Source organism: Lithobates pipiens, unplaced genomic scaffold, assembly GCF_037356315.1.
Source record: "Lithobates pipiens isolate NorthernLeopardFrog02 unplaced genomic scaffold, aLitPip1_a1.2 Scaffold_28, whole genome shotgun sequence".
Taxonomy (NCBI): domain Eukaryota; kingdom Metazoa; phylum Chordata; class Amphibia; order Anura; family Ranidae; genus Lithobates; species Lithobates pipiens.
Genome location: NW_027507789.1, coordinates 114,496,909 through 114,524,857, shown reverse-complemented (window position 1 = coordinate 114,524,857; position 27,949 = coordinate 114,496,909). Strand labels below are relative to the sequence as shown.

At 44.9% G+C, this 27,949-nt stretch overlaps 1 protein-coding gene across 2 annotated transcripts in view; it reads right to left on the bottom strand.

The window, feature by feature from the left end:
* ZNF385C (zinc finger protein 385C) overlaps nucleotides 1-27,949 on the bottom strand; it is a 619,764-nt gene that overhangs the window by 32,536 nt on the left and 559,279 nt on the right. For both annotated transcript variants that reach the window (XM_077459559.1, XM_077459560.1), the window contains one exon: nucleotides 7,611-7,764. In XM_077459559.1, the coding sequence (XP_077315685.1) occupies nucleotides 7,611-7,764 (154 nt within the window). The remainder of the gene's footprint in view (nucleotides 1-7,610; nucleotides 7,765-27,949) is intronic.

Genomic DNA, 27,949 nt, shown 5'->3' with positions numbered 1-27,949 from the left:
CCAAGTCTGCATCAGAGCTCTCCCCAGAGGAGGTGGAGGGGCAGGGGCCTCTTACGTGCACCTTTCCTGCCATGTGCCACCTCTATTTTAGCAACATAGGAGTCCAAGAACGCCGTCAGGGTGTCCATGCGCACCGCACTAACCGCAGATGACCCGGTTGCTATAGCCTGGATTTCGGGGGAAGAAACACCAGTTTCTGAAGCCATGCTTACCCTATCCTGTCTGCCACCTGCAAGGGGACTTAGGATAGTGAAGGTTCCACCCTTCTGCTGCCGCTGCGTGGGGGGGGGGTGGTGCTTAGCGATAGACTCACTACCCTGGGGCGTTCTGTGAATGCCACAATAGTGCCTAGTCCCTAGGAGGTTCCCAGAAGCAGAGAGGAGAAATAACTGTGGCAGCAGCAGCTCTAACAGCGGTGCAATGATCTGCAGAACAGCTTCAGCGTTCAAGCACAGAGCCATCCAGTGTATCTTACACACAGGGGATGCAGGAAGTAACAAGAGCAAGCACATTGCATGCTGTCACTAGAGGCCAGCGGTGAAGAAAGCATTCAGGCTTTCACAATGTAATCAATAGGAATCCTAGGGAAAATGGCTGCTGAAGCTGACCAGGGGAATCTATAGCTTTCCCAAATCCAAGATGGCCACCTGAACGGTGCAATGCGGTGAACAGAGCAAAAATAAAAACGAGCTGCCTGCTGACAGACAGACAACCTCCACAAAAACTGCTTTTTTGGGGACCTCCAGACCTGGACCAGGACTGACGGCAACCGCACAGAGCCCCCACAGGTGAGAAACAGCGACCCACACATACACCGCCCACAGCGCATGCAGACATCGCCCTCAGGGGGGGAAGGGAGGGGTGATAGGGACTTGGGAGAGAAGATAAGGAGGTGAGGTGGCCCCTGAATCGACCCCCCCCCCCCAGGGAATGCCCAGCTGCTCCCCCCCACCAAAGCAGGGAGAGCCGTACTTACCAGTCCTGAAGAGCTGGGAGACATTCCATCACAGACCTACGCCTGTGCAGTTACAGGGTAGCTGCTGGCCCGGTATACTGTGATCCAGACATCAGTAGCCCGGTCACATGTATACCCCGGAGCATTGAAGCTCACCGACCACCTCTGGTGCATGCGGTATGTCGTGGCCTGCCGAGCCGTAGCTGCGGCCTGCTCACGCTCGATGGCTGGACTGGGGGGACTACAAGGATTTCATTAACCAGCCTGTCACCCAGCTGGCAGTTGATAGAAGATCTCAGGATCTCTCATCTTGCGCAAAAAGCAGCAAACCTGCAGTAAAAATATGGACCGAGAGGCCCGCAGGGTTTCCTAGGTCATTCTCCTTGCTAGGCAAAATAAAAACTGAAGCTGCTAGCAGCAGGAGGAGGGTTGATAGCAGGAGGAGGGTTGATAGCATGGGGCCCGCCCCCCCCGAGGCGGGATTAAAGTTCTGTGTATTGTGTAACAATTTTGCCTAGTTTCTCCTAATGGCAGGCTATACAACGCATGTAGTTACAGAGAGGAGCTGTGTCGGTCGGTGAATATAAGAGAAATGCACGGATAAGGCGGCGTACACACGCGGGGACTGTCTGCCGAAACTAAGTTCGTCAAACAGTCCGCTCAAACTTTTGAATGAACGAACACGCCCACACACGGCACTTTTTGAGCGGACAAATACGGCAAACTTTGTTCGTCGTACTAAGTCCGCGCAACTTTTGAAATGAGCGGACTCGCCCACACACGAGGCAACAGTCCGCTCATTTCGAGCGCGTGTGCAGGTAGGCGGGGCCCGCGACGGAGACGTCGCGGGCTCCGCCGCCTGGAATGAACTTAAAGGGGAACCCCAACGCCGAAAAAAAATCGGCGTGGGGGTCCCCCCAAAGTCCACAACAGACCCTTGTCCGAGCACGCTACCCGGCCGGTCAGGAAAGGGGGGCGAGCGAGCGCGCCCCCCCCTCCTGAGCCGTACCAGGCCCCGTGCCCTCAACATGGGGGGTGCCTTGGGGAAGGGGGGGCCGCGCGGCCCCCCCACCCCAAAGCACCTTGTCCCCATGTTGATGAGGACAAGGGCCTCTTCCCGACAACCCTGGCCGTTGGTTGTCGGGGTCTGCGGGCGGGGGGCTTATCGGAATCTGTCGCCGGTCTTCTGTCGCCGCTGTCGCCGCTGTCGCCGTCGCCTTCCGTTCTTCTTCTTCTTCTTCTTCTTGTTCTTCTTGTTCTTCTCCAGGAGATGTTGACACGTCGCTCTCTCCGGCCGGAATGCCAGAGCCGCGCTGAGCGGCCACTTATATAGTGACAATGGGGCGGTGTCACATGGTATATGTCACATGGGTTGGTCACATGGGTTGATGTCACATGGGGACTATGACATCGTAAGGGGGCGGGGTCACCATGTGACCAACCCATGTGACATATACCATGTGACACCGCCCCATTGTCACTATATAAGTGGCCGCTCAGCGCGGCTCTGGCATTCCGGCCGGAGAGAGCGACGTGTCAACATCTCCTGGAGAAGAACAAGAACAAGAAGAAGAAGAAGAACGGAAGGCGGCGGCGACAGCGGCGACAGCGGCGACAGAAGACCGGGCCACCGCCTGCAAAAGAGCTATAAGAAGGCGCGGTGGCCCGGCAGAAGAACCGAAGAGGGGGACAAGACCCCCGAAGTCGGGAGAAGAGGGCGGCGGCGGGGAGGAAGAAAGCCGGACTCCTCCGCTAGCAAAAGAGCTACAAGAAGATAGCGGAGGAGTCCGGCGAGAAGACCCCCGAAGACGGAAGACCCCCGGAGCTGTGCAATAAAATATTTTATCTCGTGTGTTGTGTTTTTTTTTTGGGTACTTTTATTTTACAGGTGAATGGGTAGGGGTACATTGTACCCCATACTCATTCACATAGGGTGGGGGGCCGGTATCCGGGGGCCCCCTTATTAAAGGGGGCTCCCGGATTCCGATAAGCCCCCCGCCCGCAGACCCCGACAACCAACGGCCAGGGTTGTCGGGAAGAGGCCCTTGTCCTCATCAACATGGGGACAAGGTGCTTTGGGGTGGGGGGGCCGCGCGGCCCCCCCTTCCCCAAGGCACCCCCCATGTTGAGGGCACGCGGCCTGGTACGGCTCAGGAGGGGGGGCGCGCTCGTTCGCCCCCCTTTCCTGACCGGCCGGGTAGCGTGCTCGGACAAGGGTCTGTTGTGGACTTTGGGGGGACCCCCACGCCGATTTTTTTTTGGCGTTGGGGTTCCCCTTTAAGTCCATTCCAGGCGGCGGAGCCCGCGACGTCTCCGTCGCGGGCCCGCCTACCTGCACACGCGCTCGAAATGAGCAGACTTTCCTCCGAGCGGGAACAGTTTGCTCATTTCGAAAGTGGCCTACACACGGGCGGACTGTTCGCTCAAACCAAGTTTCAGCGGACAGTTTTTCGGAATTTCCGAAAAACTTTGTTCGTCAAACTGTCCGCTGAAACTGTCCGCTGAAGCCCCACACACGAGCGGACTGTCCGCTGAAACACTGAAGGGACAGTAGTGAAGAGTGGGTGAACCCAATAATGTAATGTAAGGTATATGTAGTAAAGTAAAATGCCAATAAGTAGTGAAGGTTGGATTAAATTGTAAATTGTAAAATTGTCATTTGGATTTTTTCCCATCTGTCTGTCCTTTCCCTTTTGTGTAATGTCTGTGTGTATTAGCTGTGTCCTTTCACACTAGCCGACTCCAAAGTTGCGTGATTTTCAGTGCAACTTTGGAGTCCGACTTTGCCATGACTTTGAAGGGATAAGACTTTTATACTCTCCGGCACTGAAGTTCTGTCAAAGTATTGCAGGAACCTTTTCTGAAGAGGCAGCAACTTCAGTAGTGTTAATTGGAACGACTCTAATAGAGATTAATGGCATTTTACATGACCTGACACTTTGGGTCTCACAAGTCAGATCATCAGACACACAAGTGTGAAAGGAGCCTGTGGTTATCTGTGATCATTTTGTATTTTTCATGGAACTAATAATAACTTAAATAATATAAAAGCAAGGACCTTCTCATTTGTGTTCATTCTTTTTCTTACAATGTTTCCCATTATATCAGGACAGAAACCAAGGTCCATATATATGGTAGGGAACATCTTACTTTACATCTATCTGCAGACTAGAGGCTCTGCCATATACAATTTGTGAATAGCAGCCAGAGGCCAGTAAACATGGCTTTCCCGTCTCTCGGCCCTATTTAGCGGTAACATTCACGGGCCCGTGTTAGCTCAAAATTTAAATTTGTGTAATTTTCTACCCAGCTTTTTCTGTGCATGTGGGGACAAAAGGGAGTAGTTCCCTGCTGGGACAATCAAGCAATTATCTTCAACACCAAGTTCAAAAGCAATTAACAAATGCTTCTCCAGGCTTATCTCTATCCTCCGACATGGGACATGTTAACATCCATGACGGACATCAAAGAGGATTCTCTTCCTTGTATTACTGTTCAGTTTGATTCTTTAGGCTGGTTGAAGGAGAGAGAGGGAAAATCAGGTTATGTAAGATCTAGAGACTGGCTGCACTGTAACCATTTCAGTCTGGTTTGAGGACATTTCCTTTAAATCTTTAGTACTTTATTCTTTAAAAAAAATCTCAAAATGAAATGCAATTTAATTGATTCATTGCAAAAAAATAAATCACAGAAAACGAAAGGTTACTTCCATGGGTATGCTCTTTTTGGTTGCTGCAATGCTTTGTGTAAACTATGGATTGTACTGTTAAACATTTTGAAAGCTCTTTTTAAGATCCCTAGCCTCTAATATTACCTGGAACCAGTGGCGCCGCTAGGGGGTGGCTTTTGGGGCTATATCCCCGAATCTGGGGCCCATAAGCCAGAGTCTCTGCAGGGGTCCACAAGGGTTTGGGAGGCTCTCTGGGGACCCTGATGTAAGCGGAGGGCTCTCTGGGGACCCTGATGTAAGGGAGAGGCTCTTTGGGGACTCTGATTTTAAGGGGGAGGCTCTCTGGGGACCCAGATTTAAGGGGAGCTCTCTGGAAGCCCTGATGTAAGTGGGGGACTCTCTGGGGACCCTGATGTAAGGAGGAGGCTCTCTGGGGACCCTGATGTAAGTGAGGAGGCTCTCTGGGGATATATACACACACATACCTGTATATTACTGTATATACATGTGTATGCCCGCCCAAGCGTAAGACTTTCTTTACTACGCTGCTATGGGCTCTAGCCCCAGATATTTTGTAGGCTGGAACCTTTAAAGAAGAGAAGTAGGAAAAATGACAGCTGTGCCGTTACCAGGTCACACTATTCAACGTTAATATATACAGTATGCCTCCGCTGTTAACAGATTTATTACTAAATTGAACTAAGAATCTGTCTGTTAGATATTCCAAGCTCCGAAACAACAGCAAACTGAAAAGTACAATCCACTTTACTACACCTATGATAATAACTGCCTAAAGATGCAGCGACTGTCAGAGCCATCCATTAGTAGGACTTGCTATAAAGAAAAGATCATTTGACCAGCGGTGGCCTGTCCCATTAAGGGTGCACATTAACATGAATTCAAATGGGGGGGGGATTTAAACTCTACTGAGCTTTAAAAAACAGTGGGCTCAGGGCACAGAGCATTACGTTCTGAGCCCACCCAGTTGTGTGAGATTGGCGAATGCAAATTCGCCATTCTCACACTAATCCTCCTCCTGGCCAATCAGGAAGCAGTCTTGAGACCCACCACCCAAATGGCTGAAAGGACAAGTGATCTTATTGGACGCCTAGCGTCTAGGAGGAGGAGACCCACAGCAGAAGCTGCCATGCTGGAGAAGAGGATACAGGAGCCGCTGCCTGCAGCTGCCACCCGTCACATAGATGGGGTAAGTGCTGGACTAACTGGCAGACAGCGAGTGAGTGGGCGGGCAAGGGGAGTGCTGCCCCCACTGCATTTGACTATCAGATTTTCCTACTTTCTCACTGCTTGCCACATATTGATGTACACAATATTAAAGAGGAATTCCAGGTATGGATATTTTCACATAGGTATATATTGGTCCAGCTTGGATCAATGTAAGCTTGTATTTGCCATACCCGTGGGTTCCCTGTGGAAGCTCGGGCTGTAATAGGCACTGCTACTACAGTTGCATAATTAGTTTGGTTGAAAAAAAAACACAAGTTTGTCTAGTTCAATAAGAAAAAGTGATCACTACTAGTTACCAGGTCCTGTGTCAAGTGGCTGCTCTGCTGCTTTGTGAACACAAGAGTTTGCCACATGACTCAGGCCCCAGTTAGAAAACACTTTGCATTTTCTCAATGAATGCCAAGCATCCTCTTAATGAATGAGGTGGAGAGTCAGGGTGGTAACATTGCAATGTTCACTTTGTCCAATCAGAGAGTGCTTTGCACTCATTGAGAGAATGCAAAGCTTTTTCTGAATGGCACCTGCACTGAGCGAATGACCTACCTCCTGGGTTCTTTGAGCAGTCAAAATAGCAGTGCCTACTAGAGTGATTTCCAGCTGGGGATCGAATAAATGCATACTGGTAATTACATTGGGTCAAGCTGGAATATAAAAATATCCATACCTGGAATTCTTTTTTAACCTAAGCGTGACTCCGATATTTCACAATAATGCATTGTAGAGTGCAGACATACAATATTAAAGCAGAACTGAACTTCCACTGTAACACACAGCGAACAGATATGCTTTTATTTCAGAAGAGATATTGGGGGGGGGTTATTTACTAAAAGAAAATCCACTTTGAACTACAAGTGCACTGCTAGTGTAAGTGCAGTCACTATAGATCGCTGTAGATCTGAGGGGAAGCTCTGCTGATTGTATCATCCGATCATGTGCAAGCAAAAATGCTGTTTTTTTTTTTCCTTGTATGTTCCTCAGATCAACAGCGACTGCACTTCCAAGTGCACTTTTAATGCAAAGTGGATTTGCCTTTAGTAAATCAACCCCCATTGGGGTTGATTTACTACAGGATAATCCACTTTGCACTACAAGTACACTGCAAGTGCACTTGGATGTGCAGTCGCTGCAAATCTGAGGGGAAGATCTGAAATGTGGGGAAGCTCTGCTGATTAAATCATCCAATCATGTGCAAGCTAAAATGCTGTTTTTTTATTTTCCTTGCATGTCCCCCTCAGATCTACAGCGACTGCACTTCCAAATGCACTCGCAGTGCGCTTGTAGTACAAAGTGGGTTTTGCCTTTAGGAAATAAGCCCCATGCGCTGGAGTTTACAGCAGGAAAAGGAAGTCTACAGGGCTCTCTGCCCAGCTATGGCCAATCCTTCCACTAGGAATGATGGCTAAGAGCGATTTACCCATCCCCAATTCAATTGCATTGCATAACCCACCATGTTTCTCCTCCAGTCAGGGAATGTTTAAATATGGCATTTCACTTGGTCAAAATAAATTTGTACTTGTTCAAAATAAAATGAAAGCATTTCTTCATCTGCATAACCTAATTTTATTCTTTGTGAAAAGTAGCAACCCAATCACCCATACAATGCTGCCCTCCTATTCCTTCTGTATTGAAATTGTACTGTCCCCCTTTATATTGTAAAGGGGTGAGCAAACTGTTGTCGCTAAATAATTATAATAATATTAATAGTTTATGAAAGGTGATGCCCTGAAAGGATCTTACTTTCACTCTGAGAGTCTGTGCTTCTTTTGGTGTCCACTGGGGGCGCTGATGCTCTTTCTCGACTTCCATTCTGCTTCTGCTTGTGTCGCGCGCTCTCCAAGGCTCTGAGCTTCCGTGCATGCTTGTGGCCTTTATAATGAGCTTCAGCCTGGTTCTGTAAGACACAAGATAATAGGGACATGAGGAGGATAAACATCTAAAAACCCTAAGCAAACTAGCTTTGTTCAGAGAGCCCAAAATATAAAGGTCAAATCTGCAACTATAGCAGCTATACAGTAAAATAATCCAACATCTGCTTAGATCTATATCGATGCTTTAGATTTTGTTGGAAATCATTGAAACAGTTTTGAGAACAAGTTTACCAACACAATTTCTTGGATTCTATGGGATTTCATGGAAGGGTCCTTTCAGAAGAGGGTTCTGATCAGATCCTCTTATTAGTTTTTTAGATGGATCTGAATGGAAGATCAATAATAATCTATGGGCATATCGTACATCGTACATGCGTCCGTTTACATCCGACTACCTCCAAGTCCATCTAGGTCCAAAAAAAAAAAAGGTATGTATCATATTCTTTAGGTCAGATCGCTGCGGCGATCCAAGCGATGTTCACCAACCCCCCCCCCCCCCCCCCTATGCAGCTGAGAACTGAGATTATGTGATCATTTATTAAAAAAGGGAGAAAAAAATGTATATTATTATCATTTTTTTTATATCTATACACAAATGTTTGCCTTTCATTTCTATTTTAGGGTCCATACCCTCTGGCTTAATAAAACACTGCTTTTACAGAGGTTTTGCGTTTCTCATATAGAAGCAGCTCAATGTTATCCCATGTGTCAATGAGCATTAGGACATATAAAGTGTTATTGAACCCAGGACCATGCATTCACTATATCTGGTCTCTCACAATACACAGAACATGGAAATGCAATAGTTTAGTAAATATAAACTGCTAAATAGCTTTTCTCAACAGCAGTATATAGCAGTCTTGTGAATTCTATGAGTGTCTGGTTATAAGATCTGGGGTTCCTAGTAGAAGACAGAGAAATAGTATGCAGTGTCAAGGAGCAGCTACCAAAGCCAGCAGAATATTAGCATGCATTAAAAAGGGAATTTACTCCAGAGATAAAACGACTAATCTACCAGTTTAAAAAAATTCTGGTTCGGCCGCATCTGGAGTATTCTGTCCAGTTCTGGTCACCAATCCTCAGAAAGGATGTGCTGGAGCTGGAGAGAGTCCAGAAAAGGGCAACTAAATTAAACTGATATGGGGACTGGAGGACCGCAATTATGAGGAACGACTACAAGCACTACATTTATTCTCAATGGAGAAGAGACGCTTGAGAGGAGATATGATAGCATTATACAAATATCTCAACAGTGAAACTTTATGAAACAGTCCCAGGGAGTGAAAAAGGACACAGGGCCACACAATGAGCCTGGAAGGGAAGTGGTTTAACCTTAAGCTGCGTAGACGGGTTTTTCATTGTCAGGGTGGTAAGTATGTGGAACTCTCTTCCACAATCGGTGGTGTCAGCAGGAAGTATGGATAGCTTGTAAAAGACTCTTCACAAACACAATATATGGGGATATGGGAAATGATTTCTCTACACACACATACACCTACATAGGTTGAACTGGATGGACTGTTGTCTTTATTTAACCTTACCAACTATGTAACTATGTATGTAACTATGGTTAAAGCTTGTAGGAGGAGAGTTCATATTCTTCTAACTGTCCTATGAGGCTGCAGGGCCCCAGACCCTCTGTCCGGACAGTGCTGATTGGCCCTGTGTTAATTACATGCACCCTTACAAGAAAACATAATTCTCTAGCAATATACACCAAACTCAGCATGTGCAGAGTGACTCTACACTACTCTAAAAACTTGTTGGTTATGTAAATATTTTGTAATTATAATTGTACATGCTGGCAGCCATATTTGTCCATTGCATGGTCCAGGCTCTGCCTCCTGCTTTGAAGCGCTGCACAGGGGTTATCCTTTACTACTCTTTCACACAATGCAAGTCTGCAAGAAAGCAAAGCATTTCCATTATAGCTGACAGAGACTAAACTGATCCGGTAAAAGTTCCATCTAGTGGTTAATCTGAAAATATTTATTTTTAATAGATAAACACGCGTGTGTAAAAATGTCATAGAAAAAAATCCACGTGGGTAGCACGCATCTATGTCTTGCTACATTAGGCAATGAAGACCAATATAGCCTCTGGGCTTACTTCTGCAGCATTTGATATCCAGTGGTATAATTTGGCTGTCCAGGACCGTCACAGGGGGTTCCCCCTTCCACTAATATATTGTAACTCCATCCATAATTTGTTTTTTGCTATCCAAAGCAACCGAATAGCTTCTAAAAGCCATTTCCCTGTACAGAGAAAGCATGCTGACATCTAAAGTATTGCCAAGGACTACAACTCTTTTTTTCCTTTGCAGGTTTTTTTTTTATATAAATGTAGGATAAAAATGCTTCCATAGATATTAAAGTGGGCAGACAATATCAGATTTGGTTTCTTGCCACAAACTGGTCATGGATTTTTCTAACAGGCTCTGTAATCTCACCACGGCCCGGGTCACCCTATCCTGGAAGTAAGAATGGTTGTCAGACAGGTGCTGTAACAAATACGGTTTCCCAAGATAAGATGGGGGAGCACCGTGCAAGACATAGAGATGTTGTAACATTCCTTACTACAGCAGAAAATAAACACACAGAGGAGGGTGATGGCGCTTCGTACATCCAGTCCTCGGCATGGGGGCTCCTTGCCGGCTGCTGATCTATTTGCATTCAGAGGACATTATTGTAGGCATAATGAGGTGCATACTGATGGCAAGCCTGCAAGATGCTGATAAGACTCAGCCACAATGAGAGACAGGAGGGGGAAAACCTCTGCTGAGCAGAGACTGACAATGCAGTACAGCAAGAGCAGACTGGCTGTCCTGTCCTCTGCAGCATGTCTCATTTAACCCCTTTTTAGCCCATGGCACAAAAAAACATCTTGGAATATGACCTTCCAATGTTCCAAGTACAAGTAAAAAGTATATATGTTTTTTTTTTAAATAAACATATTTGATCTTGTATCTTTTAGGTATGATCATAGACCCAGAATAATATTTCCCAAGCTATGACCAGTCTTGTACCACCATTAAGAATATTATTGTGTGTAAATATGACCAGTGGTGCTTTTTATTGCATGACAAAAATTCAATTGGCTTCATGGATCAACGATCCATTAGGACTTGAGACTAGCATTGTGGTTATTGGGTGGACTAATGAATTAAACCTTGGCTTCTGCTATCTGAGGGGTTTTCCGGTGTCCGATCAGATAGTGTCCCCCATCACATACTGTCCGCCCTGTACTGCGCTTGCGCAGTACGGGGGACAAGGAGAAGCCGAACATCTCCAAAGGTAAACGGCGCCTGTGCACTGTGTCCAGGTTCAAGCCCCACCATTCAAGTGGACATAGAGTTAGAATATAAAAGAGCCGAGCGAAGCAAGGCCATGCCGGAAGCGTGGCAAGCGAAGCGAGCCCACGAGGGGCCCTGTTACTATGAGCAACCCTATGTTCACTTGGATGGTGGGGCTTCAACCTGGACTCAGTGCGTAAGCGCCGTTCTTCTTCGGAGATGTCCGGCTTCTCCTTGTCCTCCGTACTGCGCAAGCGATGCACCTGCGCAGTACGGCCCGTACACTATTCAATAGGTGAACACTTTGTGTCAGAACATTGCATCCCCCTTTATTATTATTATTATTATTATTATTATTATACACGATTTATATAGCACCAACAGTTTACGCAGTGCTTTACAATGTTTAGGGGGGACAACACAATTATAGTACAGTCCAATACTAAAGGTACAGGAGGGCCCTGCTCATAGAGCTTACATTCTAAAGGGAGGGGATGGTGGTACAAAAGGTAATAACTGCAGAGAATGATTTGATGGGGGTGGCTTTAAGAATTCCCATCAAGTGCCATAGTATTTACATAGCTAAATGATGGCATAATGTTACCCAAATGGATTCTGCATCATTCACCCCAAACAAATACAGGAATTGTGCCGTTCACTATGGCCTTGTGGATAAGGATGGTGACACAAACTGCATGGAAATCTCATTGTTGGGGATTCCAAAACATAGGGAAACTTAGTTTGTCCTCCAACCCACAAGTGCCCAGCAACATAAACTAGCAAGCATGTAGTGGAGTAAGCATAGGGATGACAGTTTTGGGGCAGCCATCTTTGAAAACAAGTTAGAAAAGGCAGTTACCATATCTGTATAGTGAAAAGTTCTGTACTCAGAACTAATACAGCAGTTGTCAACTTATGAGTTGTCGGGGGTCCCAACTGAGGATCCCTACATCAATAAAGGGCCCTGTAGAATGTTTAGAATATGTAATGCTAGGAGAGCACTGTCAGAGATAGCAGATATACTAGATGAATAGATAGGCCAAGACTTCAGACATACCGGAGGTGTTGTTGGAGAATGGTGACATGTTTCAGAAGATAATCAGTGACCAAAGATCACTGCTATTACCCTTACTGATCAATGCTCCCACTCCCACTCCAAACTGGATTGTGGGCAGGCCCTGCTTACAATGCTCAGTAAGGTTGAATAAAGACACTAGTGCATCCAGTTCAACCTGAGCAAGGTGTCTATGATTGTCCCTATCCCTGTACATCATACGCTCACATCAGTCCCTACCCTCAAGGAGCCCACAATCCAAGGTCCCCAATCATATACTAGGGCCAATTTTGGACAGAAGCCAATAAAGCTACCTTCATGTCTTTGGAGTGTGGGAGGAAACTGGAGTACCTGGAGGAAACTCCAGGTAGGTAGTGTTGTGGTTGGGATTCAAACCAGCGACCCTTTTTACTGCTAGATGAGAGTGCTAACCACTACACCACTGTGCCATCTATGCTGTACAATATGACTGAACACCAAGAGAAGCAGTTTTAGGGGACCTAACACATGGAGAGTGCTTTTAATGGCACCCTATGCAGAAGTAAGTGTTTAGTACTTGCAGTGCGGGGGGGGGGGGGGGGGGATACTATTACTGCCAATCCATCAGTACCATTTAATTTAATAATTACACAGAGATGTTTCTAGAGCCCCAAACTCCATGCGGTGCTTTAGTTTAAATGTAAACAGAAAGGCCAAAGCCACAGCAGCAACAGGGATGCCATTGCAAAAGTGATTTCCACAACTATGCGATCTAGTGTCACAGGATTCTTTTAACAGGTATTATTACTCAATTTATTACACAAGTAAACAAAGCAGAATTTCATGCTGGGCCCACCACATACACACATCATTCACAAGCACACTTTTGTACCTTTAAATCATTTTTGTACAGAGATCCCCACTTTTTGCAGCACTGTAGCACCTACACAAATGAAATGTATAATTCATCCCATATAGTTTTATGGAAGCTACAACCCAATAAGTGAGAGTGTATTTGTTTTGTCCTCAGTCTTACTTTCTGGCTGTCAGAGAGGTAGCAGGGATTGGCCACTTAGCGGTGGAAAGAGATGCCATATATGATATTACTTATGTTGAAGTTCAGTGAACATATATACATATATAGATGGACACACCACATGAGTGTGAGATGCACTTTTACATTTTTTTGTATTGTTATTGATTTAATTGTGTTGTGTTATCTCTGGTAGGCAAAATTAGAGTCCCATTTTGTGTTCCCTCATCTCGCCTTGTTACCTGAGGGGTTGGGTGATGTTTGGTTGTTCTACCACCATGGCCATCCCTAGGCCCAGACACTTTGGTACCCTGGGTTAGTGATATCCAGCATTTAGATAATTTTTTTCCACAGCCATGGTGAATTGATCTGCCACCCAATGATGTCTGCATAGTTCCAGCACAGTCATCACTGGGCAGACTCAACTGAACAGAACCAGCAGAGAGTCTCCTGTTGCCTCTCAGTAAAGTAACCACTGACACCAAAGATCTCTTCAGTTGTGTGTACAGGCGTATTCTTCCTCCCACTGACAGCAATGTAAGGGATCATGCCAACTTCTGACTGCCAATATAAAGGGGCACTTCCCTATTTTTTTTAAAAATATAAGGGAGTACTTCCATCCTGCTGCTGTACATTATATCAGTGGACCACTACATTCAGTACGCTAAGCTGTACATTACTGTACAGCAGTGGCGTCACTAGGGGGTGGCTTTTGGGGTTAAATCCCTGAATCTGGGGCCAACAGCCACAAGTCTCTGCAGGGGTTCCCGAGGGGAGGTTCTCTGGGGACCCTGATGTAAGTGGGGGGCTCTCTGGGGACCCTGATGCAAGGGGGAGGCTCTCTGGGAACCCTGATATAAGGGTGAGGCTCTCTGGGAACCCTGATGTAAGTGGGAGGCTCTCTGGGGACCCTGATGCAAGGGGGAGGCTCTCTGGGGACTCTGATGTAAGGAGGGAGCTCTCTGGGGACCTTGATGTAAAGGGGGCTCTCTGGGGGCCCTGATTTAAGGAGGAGGCTCTCTGGGGACCCTAATGTAAGGGGGGCTCTCTGGGAACCCTGATGTAAGTGGGGGGGGGCTCTCTGGGGACCCTGATTTAAGGGGGAGGCTCTCTGGGAACCCTGATGTAAGTGAGGGGCTCTCTGGGGATCCTGATGCAAGGGAGAGGCTCTCTGGGGACTCTGATGTAAGGAGGAGGCTCTCTGGGGACCCTGATGTAAGGGGGGGCTCTCTTGGGATATATATATACACACACACGCTTATATTACTGTATATACATCTGTATGCCCGCCCAAGCATATGATTTTCGTTACTACGCTGCTATGGGCTCTAGCCCCAGATCTTTTGTAGACCTAGCAACCCCCCTGCTGTACACAGTACTTTGATAAATCCCATCTGGTGTTTTTATACACTATGTTTGCTGTACAGATGCCACTTATATGTCAAGGGTAGTGACAAAACACATAACTGCCACCAGTGTCAGATAAAAGTAACCTCAAAACCATTCTTAAACTATAAAATAGTTTTTGGACTTTGGCTTTGCTAGTATGAGTACTGAACAAAGATCAGGTCAGAGCCAGAACAGTCCGTGTGTCAAGGACTACAATAACCAGGCAAGCTGCACTCGTCACACTTAATGTGTTGCCTATAAAGTGGATTCTCGTGTACATGACTAGTGTAACCCAGATAAACTTCCTTCTAACTGTTACAGACCCATCATACCCCTTTTTACCTTCTTTGAATAAGAGACCACACCGTTCTTATGGAGTATAAATGGCCATAACAGCCTTTTATTAACCAAATAACATAAAACTCCAAAATAACTTTATAAAACAAAGTAATTACAACCATGAGAAACAACATGTTTCAACCCCCGTTTATTGGTCAGTGACGTAGCTATCTCCTCTTTCGCCGGATATATATATATATATATATACCCATATAAATCACACCAGTACACTGCGGGACCTTTATCAACCATAGGCCTCCAGCTGTGCCGCTCGGAGACACCCCCTTTTCCCGCAGTGCAACCACCGGTATTCACCAACCATTTGATGAATACACCGGAGGGGCCATACTACCGATGAGCCCCCCACCCCATTTAGTCACCTCCGTTACCGCTCCCGTCACTGACCAACAAACAAAAACACCGCCAAAGCTCCCCCCCCCCAGCTGTCATGACGACCTTCCGTACCTGTACCTGTAAGAACAATACAAAACAAAGGTTAAGCATCCTAACACAAGGGAGGGTGGGTGGGAAAACCGCCTCCTCGCACACTGTCCTGCCGACTGGCTTTCCTCAGGCTCCGCCCCCTCTATTATACGGCCGCTCCTCCCAGAACTCCTCCCCTGGGTGTGACTGGGCACCTCGTCATGCCCAGCCCTGCTCTAAGGTTCCCCTGCGTGTCACCACGCTCCGGGCCTCCCTTTATAGAAGCAAAACTAGGGGACGCTAAACTCTAAGCTTTTCTGAAGATTTTAGCATTCAGACTAGAGGGTCTGCCAGTCTAAGAACAATAAATTACGGGAATTGAAGGACAAGAGAAAGTAGAAGTGCATGACATGAACATCTGCACATTGTAAATTAAAGGACATCTTCACCCAAAAGGGGAAATTCTGTTTTAAGTCCTCCTCCACCCCTCCCTTGCCACATTTGGCAAGTCACTCTTTTTCGTTGGAGAGGGTACCTTGTTTTGACAGGTACAAGCTCCCATTTTCACTTGGATTGCCTAGGCTTCCCCTTCCCGCAGTATTTTGGGATATTTCACAGGTCCCAAACAACTGTGGAACTATTTACAAAGTGCAATGCAGCTCGCCCATGCACAGTGGGCAGCCAGAAGTGAAGCTGCAAGCAGCACAGCCAGCTGCCCACAGTTAGGATGCTGGCTCTGGGAACCCAAAGGCTAGTAAAGAGCTGGATCCCTGGACAGGTAAGTGTCCTTTTATTAAAAGTCAGCAGCTACAGGATTTGTAGCTGCTGACTTTACATTTTTTTTTCCAGAGTGAAGAACCTCTTTAATCGCTCTTCATACCAAAGGTGTTAATTCTATAAACTAATTTGCAGCACTTTTTGTGTTTATAATTGTAGATCCACTGATACGGAAACTCTTAAGCCCCATACACACGAGAGAACTTATGTCCGACAGACTTCCGAAGGAGTTCTGCCGGAGTTCCGACAGAGTTCTGACTGACTTTTCGACTGAGCGGACTTGGCCACACACAATCACACTAAACTCCGACAGATTCGAACGTGATGACGTACGACTGGACTCGAATAAGTGTAGTGATATCCCTTCAATCCGGGTCACGGCACCAATGTAGTGATATAATATATATGTAGAGTGGCGCGGGTAGATGATTAATTCGTTATTATAAGTATTCTTCCGCAGCAACCCAGTTCTTCCAGAGAGATGCACTTTATTGACTTCCAATACAGAACAAAGTCTTGCAACAGATGACCCAATCCAACAGAGTAAATCTTATCAATATAGTAAATATTCAGATCCCCATATTTCCTCAGACCCTGGTGCCTTCACGACCACACCACACACCCAGACAAGACTCACTGAATGCCAGCTTGAATGTCCTCTCAAGTACTGGTCTGACACGGGGGGGGGGGGGGGTTCTGCTAGGTCAACCAAATGTTTCCCATGAATACCTCCCTCCAATCTTATTACCATCAATAAATACTTCTTCTATGGTCCTACATCTTCCTTAAGTTAAAACAATGTATCCATTGAAATGTTCAATTAGCTTAACAGGCCATACCTCACACACCTAGGTAGACTTGCATAAGATTAACACATCAAAGGGTCTTCAGCTGTCCCTTTGATATGTTAAAATGCAGTTGGCTTGGACAACTCAACTGAATTTCTGGTCATTATGGTACTTTAATACAATATCCTACATGAATTGGCCAACATATTACAACAATAAGGAAGTTCATAGCCAGTAGCCAATAGCTGCCCTAGCGTCGGTTTTAGTCCGTCGGAATAGCATACACACGAGCTAATTTTTCGGAGGGACCGGGTCCGGCGGAGTTCCGTCGGAAAAATTTGAAGCATGTTCCATATTCTAAAGTCCGTCAGACTTTGGCGAATCAAAAGTCCGTTGCAGCTCACACGCGATCGAATAGTCTGACGGAATCAGTCCGTCGGACTTTGGATGTTGAAAAGTCCGCTCGTGTGTACGCGGCATTAGGCCCCTTTTACACAGTAGGACCGACAAGGTCCACCTGTCAATTTTTTAGGTGGACCCAATTGGACCATCAGCTACCTGATATTGAGCGGCGGGTGTCAACAGACATGTGTCCGTTGACATCTATCAACATCCGATCCTATCCCCAAAAACAGATGGATGGGGCATCCATTCTCCTTCCATCTGGTGGATCAGATCGTCGGATGGAAACAGACAGGGGATCCTTTTACATCCAAATGCCCATAGAGGAAACGGGCATTAGTGGACATGTCATCTTCCTGCTCAGCGGGCATTAGCAGAGAACCACCTGCTAAGCAAGCAAATCTGCCAGTGTGAAAAGGGCCTTAAGCTGGCCATACACCTGTATAAATTTGCTCAATTTTCCAACTGTTAGCCCTTGTACACACGGTCGGAGATTCCGACAAACCAAATCCTTTGTCCGTCGGATTTTGTTTGACGGATCTTTCTCCGAAACTGTTGCATACACACGGTCGGACAAAGTTACGATCTTTCAGAACGTGATGACGTACTTTCGTTACGATGGGACTACGTTCAGGCTAGTAGCCAATATCTTTGATGTAGGAATTTGATCTGAGCATGCGTGGCACTTTGTCCGATCGGAATTCTCTACACATGATCGGAGTATGTCCTATCGGAGCATTTTGTCAGAAAATATTTCCGGCAAGTTGGAAAATTTGGTCCGACCGATATTCCGACGGAAACAGTCCGATGCAAACCACACACAGTCGGAATATCTGACAAAACGCTCCGATCGGACACATTCAGTCGGAATCTCCGATCGTGTGTACAAGGGCTTAGTGAGGTCAAATTGAAACTGGATTTGGACTATAGTGACAAGGATATTCAAATGAGTGGAATGACAATTTTTTTTTTTTTTTGAACATTCAAAATTCTAGCTGTAATTGAGGAAAATATTGCAATGAAACCTGTTTAATACATCTGGAACTCGATTCAAATCGCAGGTCTGAATGAAATTTTAAGGACTTTCAAAGAAAATTAGCTGGCTAACATTATTTCTGAACGAACATTTGCACTAAAATCTACATGACAGATACCGTTGAAATATATAGTGCAATATAATATCAGAGTTTTATTAAACTTTAAAATCCAGCATGTACGTTTTTTTTTTTCAATCTACTGTACCAACAAATGCCTATAAAGATAAACAAGGATCACTTCTCCCTGTCACTGTGTATATATACTGCATCTGGAAGTTGATCATTTTCTTACAGGCTTGTGTTACACAGAAAGCATAACCACTATTATTATGCAGAGAAAATGTTGTTTAGCAGGGGGTAAACTTGCTATAGGTTCCTATAAAAAAATGACTGTGTGCACTAACTCCCATTTAACCTGACATTGCTCTAAAACAGTTCATCTGACATCAATCTATCACAAGCACAGGTAGGTGCCACAACCCCCTAATGTGCTAAGGTCTGAGTGTGACCAGCAAACAAGTAAATGTTTTCACAATGAGCATATTCTTGTGACTATTACAATACAATGGTTTGCAATGGGTTATTTTTAGAGTTCATTTTTTACCATCTGACTGATCCAAGCCACTAAAGTAAAATAAAATCCCCCGTTTTTCAAATTGCCAAAAAAAGTTGTCACTGTTTACAAACCCATTGTTAAAGCATATTAAACATTCAGACATGGCGTGGGACAGATATACATCTATACTCAGACAAAAGAGTAAAACAATGGGGTAGACTTAATGGGCCGCTTGGTCTTTGTTGCCTTCACTCCTTTAGGTTCCTTTTTCTAATTATACTGTCAATATTGTTTACTTTTCATTTACAAAATGTTTGTTCTGCTAAAGAAATGATCAGAAAGCTAGAATACAGTTTGAGTATTAGTTCTCTCTGATTTTAACCTTCAAACCTTTTTTTGCCTCCTCCCAGCTATAGCAGTCGTTGAGAACAGAAGTAGATGTCGTGGGGAAGGAAAAAGACAGATCCCCTCTGCTGGAATGGACAGCCTACGGATACGTATCAAATCAAATGTTGATTGGGGACTGTAGGGAGCCAGGAATCATGCTGGGACTGAAGGGAAATGCCCCTGACCACAGCTATGAACGCACAATGCTTATCTGATACCATAGAAGCATCTCAGATACTGTGCAAACAAATCCCTGAAAGCATCACTGAGGAGTTATACGCATGGATGATTGCAAAGGGTAGGGTGTGTGCAGGAAGCCAATTAACTGCCTGAAATATTACTGTGCCCATATCATATATGCCATCAATATGTTTAATTAGCTACTCTAGTTGTACAATACACACATTTGTGCCCTTGGCTTCTGTATATCTGAGTTGGTGAATAAAATGACTTGTCAGATATACACACAAGAGTCTAAATCTAATTCACTATATTACAATTGTTTGTTACTGCTTTTACAACCTCCAGATCTTGGTGGTTCTGCCTTAGATAAGATGCATTTCAAACAACAGCATGTATAGTTTTCAGTTTTGCCCTTTCCAAAGTGTACAAGTATTTCACCATGTATGAATAGGATAATGCTTGTAACAGAAGGTAGTTCAGGTACCTGGTGATCATTATAAGAACAGCTAGACCCTTAAATATACCTTTTTATAGACCGTTTTAGGTATGTACAATTAAACCAACACTGAAGGTAACACTTCTTTTCATTTTGGATAGCATAGAGTTATAACCCATGTCAGGTTATTTTTTGCCATCAGGGGGCTTTCCCTCCACTCTCTGTCTCATAGCCGCCACAGGAAGGGACCAATCAAAGTTGGGAATTTTCTTTTCCCTTCAATTTCAGTGATAATGGTCACCAGGATAAATAGGTAGGGTGAATCTCTCTAATGGAGACAAAAACACCAATAAAAACCTGACAGGTGTTCTAATCCTTTTCCACTCTATACAAACAATAAGCAAGCAGGAACCATAGTGTAATATATATATATATATATATATATATATATATATATATATATATATATACAGTAGTTACATAGTTAGTAAGGTTGAATAAAGACACCATTCAGTTCAATCTAAATGAGAGTGCAGGTCTACAATTGTCCCTATCTCTGGACATTGTGTCTCATTAAGATGCTAATCTATTATATTATTATTATTTTTATTTAAGGTACCCGTATAGCACGATCAATTTACACAGTGCTCCACACATACATTGCACACTCACATCGGTCCCTACCCTCAAGGAGCCCACAATCCAAGGTCCCCAACTCATATACTAGGGCCGATTTTTCACAGAAGCCAATAAACCTACCAGCATGTCTTTGGAGCGTGCGAGGAAACTGGAGTTCCCTAAGGAAACCCACGCAGGCACAGGGAGAACATGCAAACTCCAGGCAGGTAGTGTCATGGTGGAGGATTTGAACCAGCAACCCTTTTTACTGCTAGTTAAGAGTGCTACCCACTACACCACTGTGCCGCCCAAACCAGTGAGTGAAGATTCAGGCTAGAGGGTTTGCCAGTGTAATAGGTGGAGAACAAGAATGATAAAGATTGGGAAAGGAATGACAAAAGAGAAAAGCAGTGCAGGGGAAAGGAAAGGATTAAGTTAGAAAGCGAAACGAGTCAAGGCAAAGGGAAAGCGGGCTTGGGGAAGGATGGGGCATAGGGAATGGTTAGGAGAAAGGGGTGGACAATATTCCCAGAGCCTACAATATTAAGTAACAACCTTAACATCAAAAGGATGTTCCCAACAGAGCCTTCCCCTCATCCAAGACGGAGAAGTCCATCCAATAGAACGTTCTGAAGAACATTTTGTGCTTGGCCACTAGGTGACAGCTCATCCATATTTCTGACTTCTTCCACTTTGTTTTGCCATAGGTGTGTGGACAGATACCTCCACTTCAGGGGGATACAGGCTTTCACTGTGTTAAAGAGGTGTTGGAGGACCAGTCCTCAATAGGTTCTCTCAGGGATGAAGGAATGCAAGAGAAAAAGATTGATCTATTGGCTTTTTAGTTATATTGTGAGATCACCAATGATGCTGTAAATTTGTACTTTAGGTTGACTATAAATCAGTTAAAACACTTAAAATAACTTTGTAGATGAGTATTTGCCAAGTCTTTAAACTGTTAAGAGGAATATGCTTTAAAAAATAGCTTCTGACCCCAAAAGAAGTACCATTTAACAAATAGGCAATTTCAGAACTCTACACACGGACGGATTTTCCAACAGAAAATGTTCAACGAGAGCTTTTTGTTGGAAATTCTGACAGTGTGTAGGATCCATCGGACATTTTCCATCGGAATTTCCAACACACAAAATTTGAGTTCTGGATCTCTAATTTTCCGACAACAAAATCCGATCGCGTGTACACAATCCGAAGCATAAAGTTCTACGCATGCACGGAATCAAGCAGAAGAGATGCACTGGCTATTGAACTTCAATTTTCTTGGCTTGTCGTACATCACTGCGTTCTTGACGTTCGGAATTTCTGACAACATTGTGTGACCATTTGTATGCAAGATCCGTCTGACCCAACATCAGTCAGAAAAAATCCTAATACTGGGGGCGTGACCGGATGGTGATGGCGGTGGCATGTGAGAAGTGAGAGAGGTGTGTGCTCTCACCGCTGCACCGACGGTTGAAGCTTATGATCGAATGGCAGCACCCTGTGTAGCGATGCCCGTGGCAAAAGAGGAAGGAGAAGGACGCATGTAAGCCCACGCTCCCCCAGCTGAATTGCTGCCACAGGAAATATCACATCCCCTAAAGTACCTGGTGCACCTGGTCCGTGGAGGTCCCCCGTTGTCTTGGTGCGGGGGAGGTGCTCGGTCGGTCCGGAGGCTGTGGCAGCACAGGTGGGAGGATTGCCTGCGGGTCCGTGTGGAGCTGGGATCGAGGGGCGCCGTGGTCTCGCGAGAGCTTGGTCCGGGACGCAGGCAAGAGACCAGGAAGAGAGGAGAGAGGCTGACAAACACAGCGAAGCCAGACCCAGAATGCCAGACCAGGCAACGAATACTCTGGGCCAACAGTGGAACAGCAGTGAAGTGAGACCCCTGGAGGACACCTGCAATACCGTCCAGAACTTAATGTATGTATTTTATCTTATACATTTAACAATGTGGAGAATACTTGAGAGACGCTTTGCTGCATCTAGTGGTATAAGGCTGCTTACAGATCTCTAAGCTCTAAGGGGAAAACAGAAGGTGCAGAGGAGTGAAACTTGCACTGTGTGAACTGTATTAACCAGCTAATAAATGGGCAATATCTGATTAAGTGTTGGTAATCTGACGTATTTGCCACTGCTGTATTATCGCTAAGAGAGGAAGAATTTAGCTGGATAGTGGAAACTCCTGGAGCTATTGGAGGACATATACCTCTAGCAAACCCCATTTGTACTGGAAAAAACGTCCTGGGAACTACCTCCCCTCCCCCCTCTCTTGGAGGAGAAGAGAGGTACCCCCTTGGGTTATTCGTTGAATTAAATCATGGCAGCAAGGAGGAGAGGAGAGGAGCCCGCAGCTCAAGAGAATGTTGGAGTACAATCCTTAAGGTCAACTAAGGATAAAGATAAGGAAAAGGGCTCCCAGGTTATGGCAACAGGGACATCAGCAGCAGCAAAACTAGAAAAATATGCGCATACCCCAGATCATACCCCAAATAAGGGAGCACAAGTAAAAACGGCAACAGACAGAAAGAGCCAAGGGCAATCAGTGCTGGCAGGAGGAAAGAATGTAGGTAAACAAACGACAGGTGCTTTAGAGAGATCCGATACAGTACTTATGCAGGTCCCTTTGACCGAGGGAGATGGAGAACCCACATTAAAGGAGGTGTTGGGGGCGGTCAACGTGTGTAAACAATCTCTGGTAGAGCTATGTGATCAAACAAGAGGCATTAAGGAGGAGTTAGCCTTGATGCGGCAAGAACTCCAAAATACGGCGGATAGAATAACAGCAGCGGAGGGGAGAATATCTCAGATTGAAGATGAGGTATACCCATTGAATCAAGAGGTCAAAGATCTAAAAATACAGATGGGGAAATTCGCAGGGAAATTGGATGAAATGAAGAACAGGCTCCGGAGGGACAATGTGAGGCTGGTAGGACTCCCGGAAAAATGTGAAGGCTCTGATCCAATTATATTTCTGGAAAGATGGTTTGTGGAAACTTTTGGAAGAGAGACTTTTTCCCAACAGTTCGCAATAGAACGGGCGCACAGAGTCCCGACTAGAATCCCGAATCGTGGGGGCCAGCCTAGATCTATTTTACTGAAATTTTTGAATTATAAAGATAAAGCGGCTGTGCTTCGAAAAGGCCAGAGAAATGGGAAGTATTATTTACAAAGGGGCCAAAGTTTCATTTTATTCTGATTTTTCTCTGGACCTGCAGAAGCGCAGAGTTTGCTGAAACCAAGTGTAGACTTCAGAAATTAGATGTCACTTATGCTCTGCTGTATCCAGCTCGGTTACGAGTTGCAGCATTGGGAGAGACTTTATTTTTTGATTCTCCAGCTGGTGTGTCAGCCTGGGTGGAGAAGGGGGATCGGTTGATGAGGAGGTGATAGGTTAGAAGGAAAGGAGGAAAACCTCTTCCCCCCTTCTCTCCCACTCTCTTTGTTTTTTCTTTGTTATTTTTCTTCCCTGTTTTTTCTTGTTTTTTTTTTTGGGGTTTTCCTTCTCTCTCTGCCCTCCTTGCTCCCTCCCTCTCTCTCTCTCTTTCCCCCCCTGACCTCCTTATTGGGGGGGGGGGGAGAGGGGGAGAGGGGGCGAGTCCGGACGGGGAGACATAATGGGTACAATGCACTCGAATTAAGGGCACAATGTACATATTCATGTATCGGTGGGCGGTGGGACACACACAGTATAGTGGAATATGTGAATGAGATTGAGAAGGGTAAAAAATGAGACACAGGTTGGGCTTAAGGGGAGGGTGGTTAGGGAGGAGGGGAGGGAGGATGGGGAGAAGGTATGTGAGTGGGAAGGAAGGAGGGGGGAGTATGAAGGTATGGGTGGGGATGTTTTGGTCACAGAAAAAGCCCCTAGGGGTAACCTAGAAGGGTATGGGGGGGTGGGGGGTAGGAATAAGGAATAAAAGGGGAAATAATGCACAGGAAAAGGATGAAATTCGCACAGTAATAGAGGAGAAATTGAAAATAATGTCTGGAATACATGAAAAGTTTATTTTTTTTTCACAGAGGGGAAGCTTAGGATGGAATGGAATTATAATATGTAATAGGTCACATAAAGATGATAGGTATTTTACCTCGAGTAAGCTTCTCTCTCTCCTCCTGTTCCCTCATATGTCCCAGTTTTCTAGATGGGATGTAGAGAATGTCCCTAGGAGATTAACTATAACATTGAGACATTTCCTCCTTCCCGTTTTTTTTTCTTCTAGGAAGGTATGCAGGCTAGAGTTATAAATATTGGCTCCTGGAATGTACGAGGGTTGGGTACACCAGTTAAAAAAGCAGCGGTGTTTGAGGCCCTGGAAAAATGTGATATCGGGCTGATCTGCCTACAGGAGACGCACCTAACTGTGGACTCCAATCTGGAGAACTACAGTAGGAAATTTCAAGCTCAGTTTCACTCAGTTCACACCTCTTATTCAAGAGGTGTGACTGTGTTGGTAAGAAAAGAAGTAGCGTTTAACTGTCGGCAGGCCAGCATCGATAAAGAAGGGAGGTATGTGTTTTTGCATTGTGTAATTGAAAATCGGGAGTATGTCCTTGCAAATATCTACATTCCACCCCCGTTTAAATTGGATGTTTTATATAATCTAATGGAATTTATAGTAGATAAATCTGGGATTCCAGTGGTAGTAGTGGGAGACTTTAACGAGGTTATTAATAAAAATCAGGATAGATTTCCACCAGGGACTTATCTGCAGAGGGAGGGTGAGAGTCGGTTATCCAGGTTTATGCAAGAAGGGGGACTGTCTGATCTGTGGAGAGTCCGGAACCCGGACCTGCTACAATACTTGTGTTTTTCAAGCTCCTACTCCTCACTCTCAAGAATAGATCTAGTTTTGGGGAATGAAGAAGCCAACCAAGTGGTAAGAGATATAGCATACCAACCTAGAGGGGTGTCAGATCACTCATTGGTGACGGTATCGCTGCATCTAGGGGGGATAAGACCTTTGAAAGTATGGAAGCTGAATCCAGCATGGCTTGAGATAATTGGCGATTCAAATAAGGTATTATCCCAGCTAGAAGAGTTTATAGAGATGAATAAGGATACCGCTGCGAGAGGAGTGATATGGGACGCACTAAAGGCCTACCTCAGGGGTATCCTTATCCAACAGGTAGCGAAAATTAAGAAATCATCTAGAGAATGGGAAAACACAGTTAAAAGGGAGTTAGCAGGGGCAGAAAGAGAATATATAGTAAATCCCACCCCAGAGGCACAAAAGATATGGTTAGATACACAGCAAAAATATAAAGCAGTGCTCATTAGGAAAGTCGAGAATAAAAGATTGTTCCAGAAACAAGTGGCGTTTGGGGAAGGGGAAAGAGTCGGGAAGATGCTGGCACACTTAGTGAAGACCAATTCCTCGCCATCCACCGTCACCACGATCAGGACAGAGAAGGGAGAAATTTCTACTCAGAGTTCAGTGATTCTAGATACTTTTAGATCATACTATGTAAAACTGTACAGATCGCAGGGGATGGTGGGTGACGAGGAAATGGATACTTTTTTTGGAAACATTAGAGTTCCATCCCTTACCGAAGAGGAGAGAGAGATAATGGAAGCGCCATTAACATTAGAAGAAATCCAAGCTGCAGTGACAGCAATGGCTAACCAGAAGTCCCCAGGTCCAGATGGTCTTCCATTGGAAACCTACAAATATTATGGGAGAGTATTGCTTCCGGAACTTCTTGGAGTATTAAATAGGGCAAAGGAGGAAGGGAGATTGCCCACCTCGATGACGGAAACAACGATAATTGTTCTGCACAAGGAGGGGAAAGATCCGATGGAAACCAAATCTTATCGACCTATCTCACTTTTGTGCACGGACGCAAAAATACTAGCCAAGGTACTGGCGGCCAGACTGAATAAAATTATCTCTAGATTGATACACCCTGACCAAACAGGATTTATTCCCGGTAGATCAACTAGCATGAATATTAGAAGACTGTATCTTAATTTACAGATTCCAACGGAAAACGTAGGTAAAAGAGCAATTATGGCTTTGGATGTAGTCAAAGCCTTTGACAGTCTAGAATGGAGATACATCTGGCGGGTTCTGAAAGAATTTGGCTTTGGCTCTTCATTTATTGAGTGGATAAAAACTCTGTATAATGGCCCTAGTGCTAGAATTAGGGTTAACAACGAGTATTCAGATAAGATATTATTAGAAAGAGGGACAAGACAGGGGTGCCCTTTGTCACCCCTGATCTTTGCCCTCGCTATGGAACCATTAGCCATTGCAATAAGATCTAACGTTGATATGGAAGGCTTCCAAAGAAGGTCGAGGGAAGAAAAGATCGCGCTATATGCCGATGATATACTCCTCTACCTGGGGGACTCAGAGAAGTCCACCTGGCAGGGGATGAAAGTCCTTGGGGAGTTTAGCAGTTTCTCGGGACTAACAATAAACTGGGAAAAATCAGCTCTGATGCCGGTAGATACATTGGAGAGTCAAAGTATATTGGCAATCCCACAGTTAGCAGTGGTGGAGAAAATAAAATATTTAGGAATATACATACAAAGAGATGCAAAAAGGTATATAAGTGATAATGTTGCCCCTTTATTAGTTAAATTTAAAAATAAAATAGAAATCTGGAAGAAACTCCCACTATCAGTTGCAGGGAGATGCAATCTCATCAAAATGCTATGGATGCCACAGTTACTGTATCTGTTGCATAACTCGCCGATATGGATAGACATAAAGTGGTTTAAAAAAATGGAAATACTATTTCGAGGTCTCATATGGAGAGGAGGTACTTCAAGAATAGGCTTACAAATTCTGCAATTACCGTCAAGGAAAGGAGGAATGGCGGTACCCCACCCAAGAAGTTATTTCTTAGCTGCACAATTGCAACATTTGGGGATGAGCAATGAGAGTAGTGGAAGTACAAACAGGGAGTTAATGATTACTGGGACACCTCATAAAACTATAGTAGAGGCTTTGGAGGCGAACTCATTCCCCCATAGAACACCTACAATAAGACTTGCTCTAAAAGTATGGAAGGCAGTAAAAGCGATAAAGGGTCTGGAAGGACTGACTAAAGAAACCCCACTATGGAATAACCTGAATTTACAGGAAATGGGAATGATAGGAAGGTACAAAGAGTGGGAAAGTAGGGGGATTGACAGGCTGGCCCAGCTGTATGAAGGAAATACAATAAAAACATTTAATACATTAAAAACGGAATTTGATCTACCAAAACAGTCGTTTTATAAATATTTACAAATTAGACATGCATTATCGAAACAATTTGATACACTGGGGCCAGTGTGGAGTAAATCCCCCATTTATAATAGATTAAACTCTGAAGATAGAGCGAGAGGGTTCATAGCAGATATCTATCCACATATATGCGAAGGGAGTATAGAACACCCAGAGAAACTTAAAAGTAGAAGAAAATGGGAGGAGGAAGTAGGAACATTCTCAGATGAGCAGTGGATGAGGATACTTGAGGGGGGACATTGGATATCTGTTTCACCAGCCCAGAGGGTGTCACATTTGA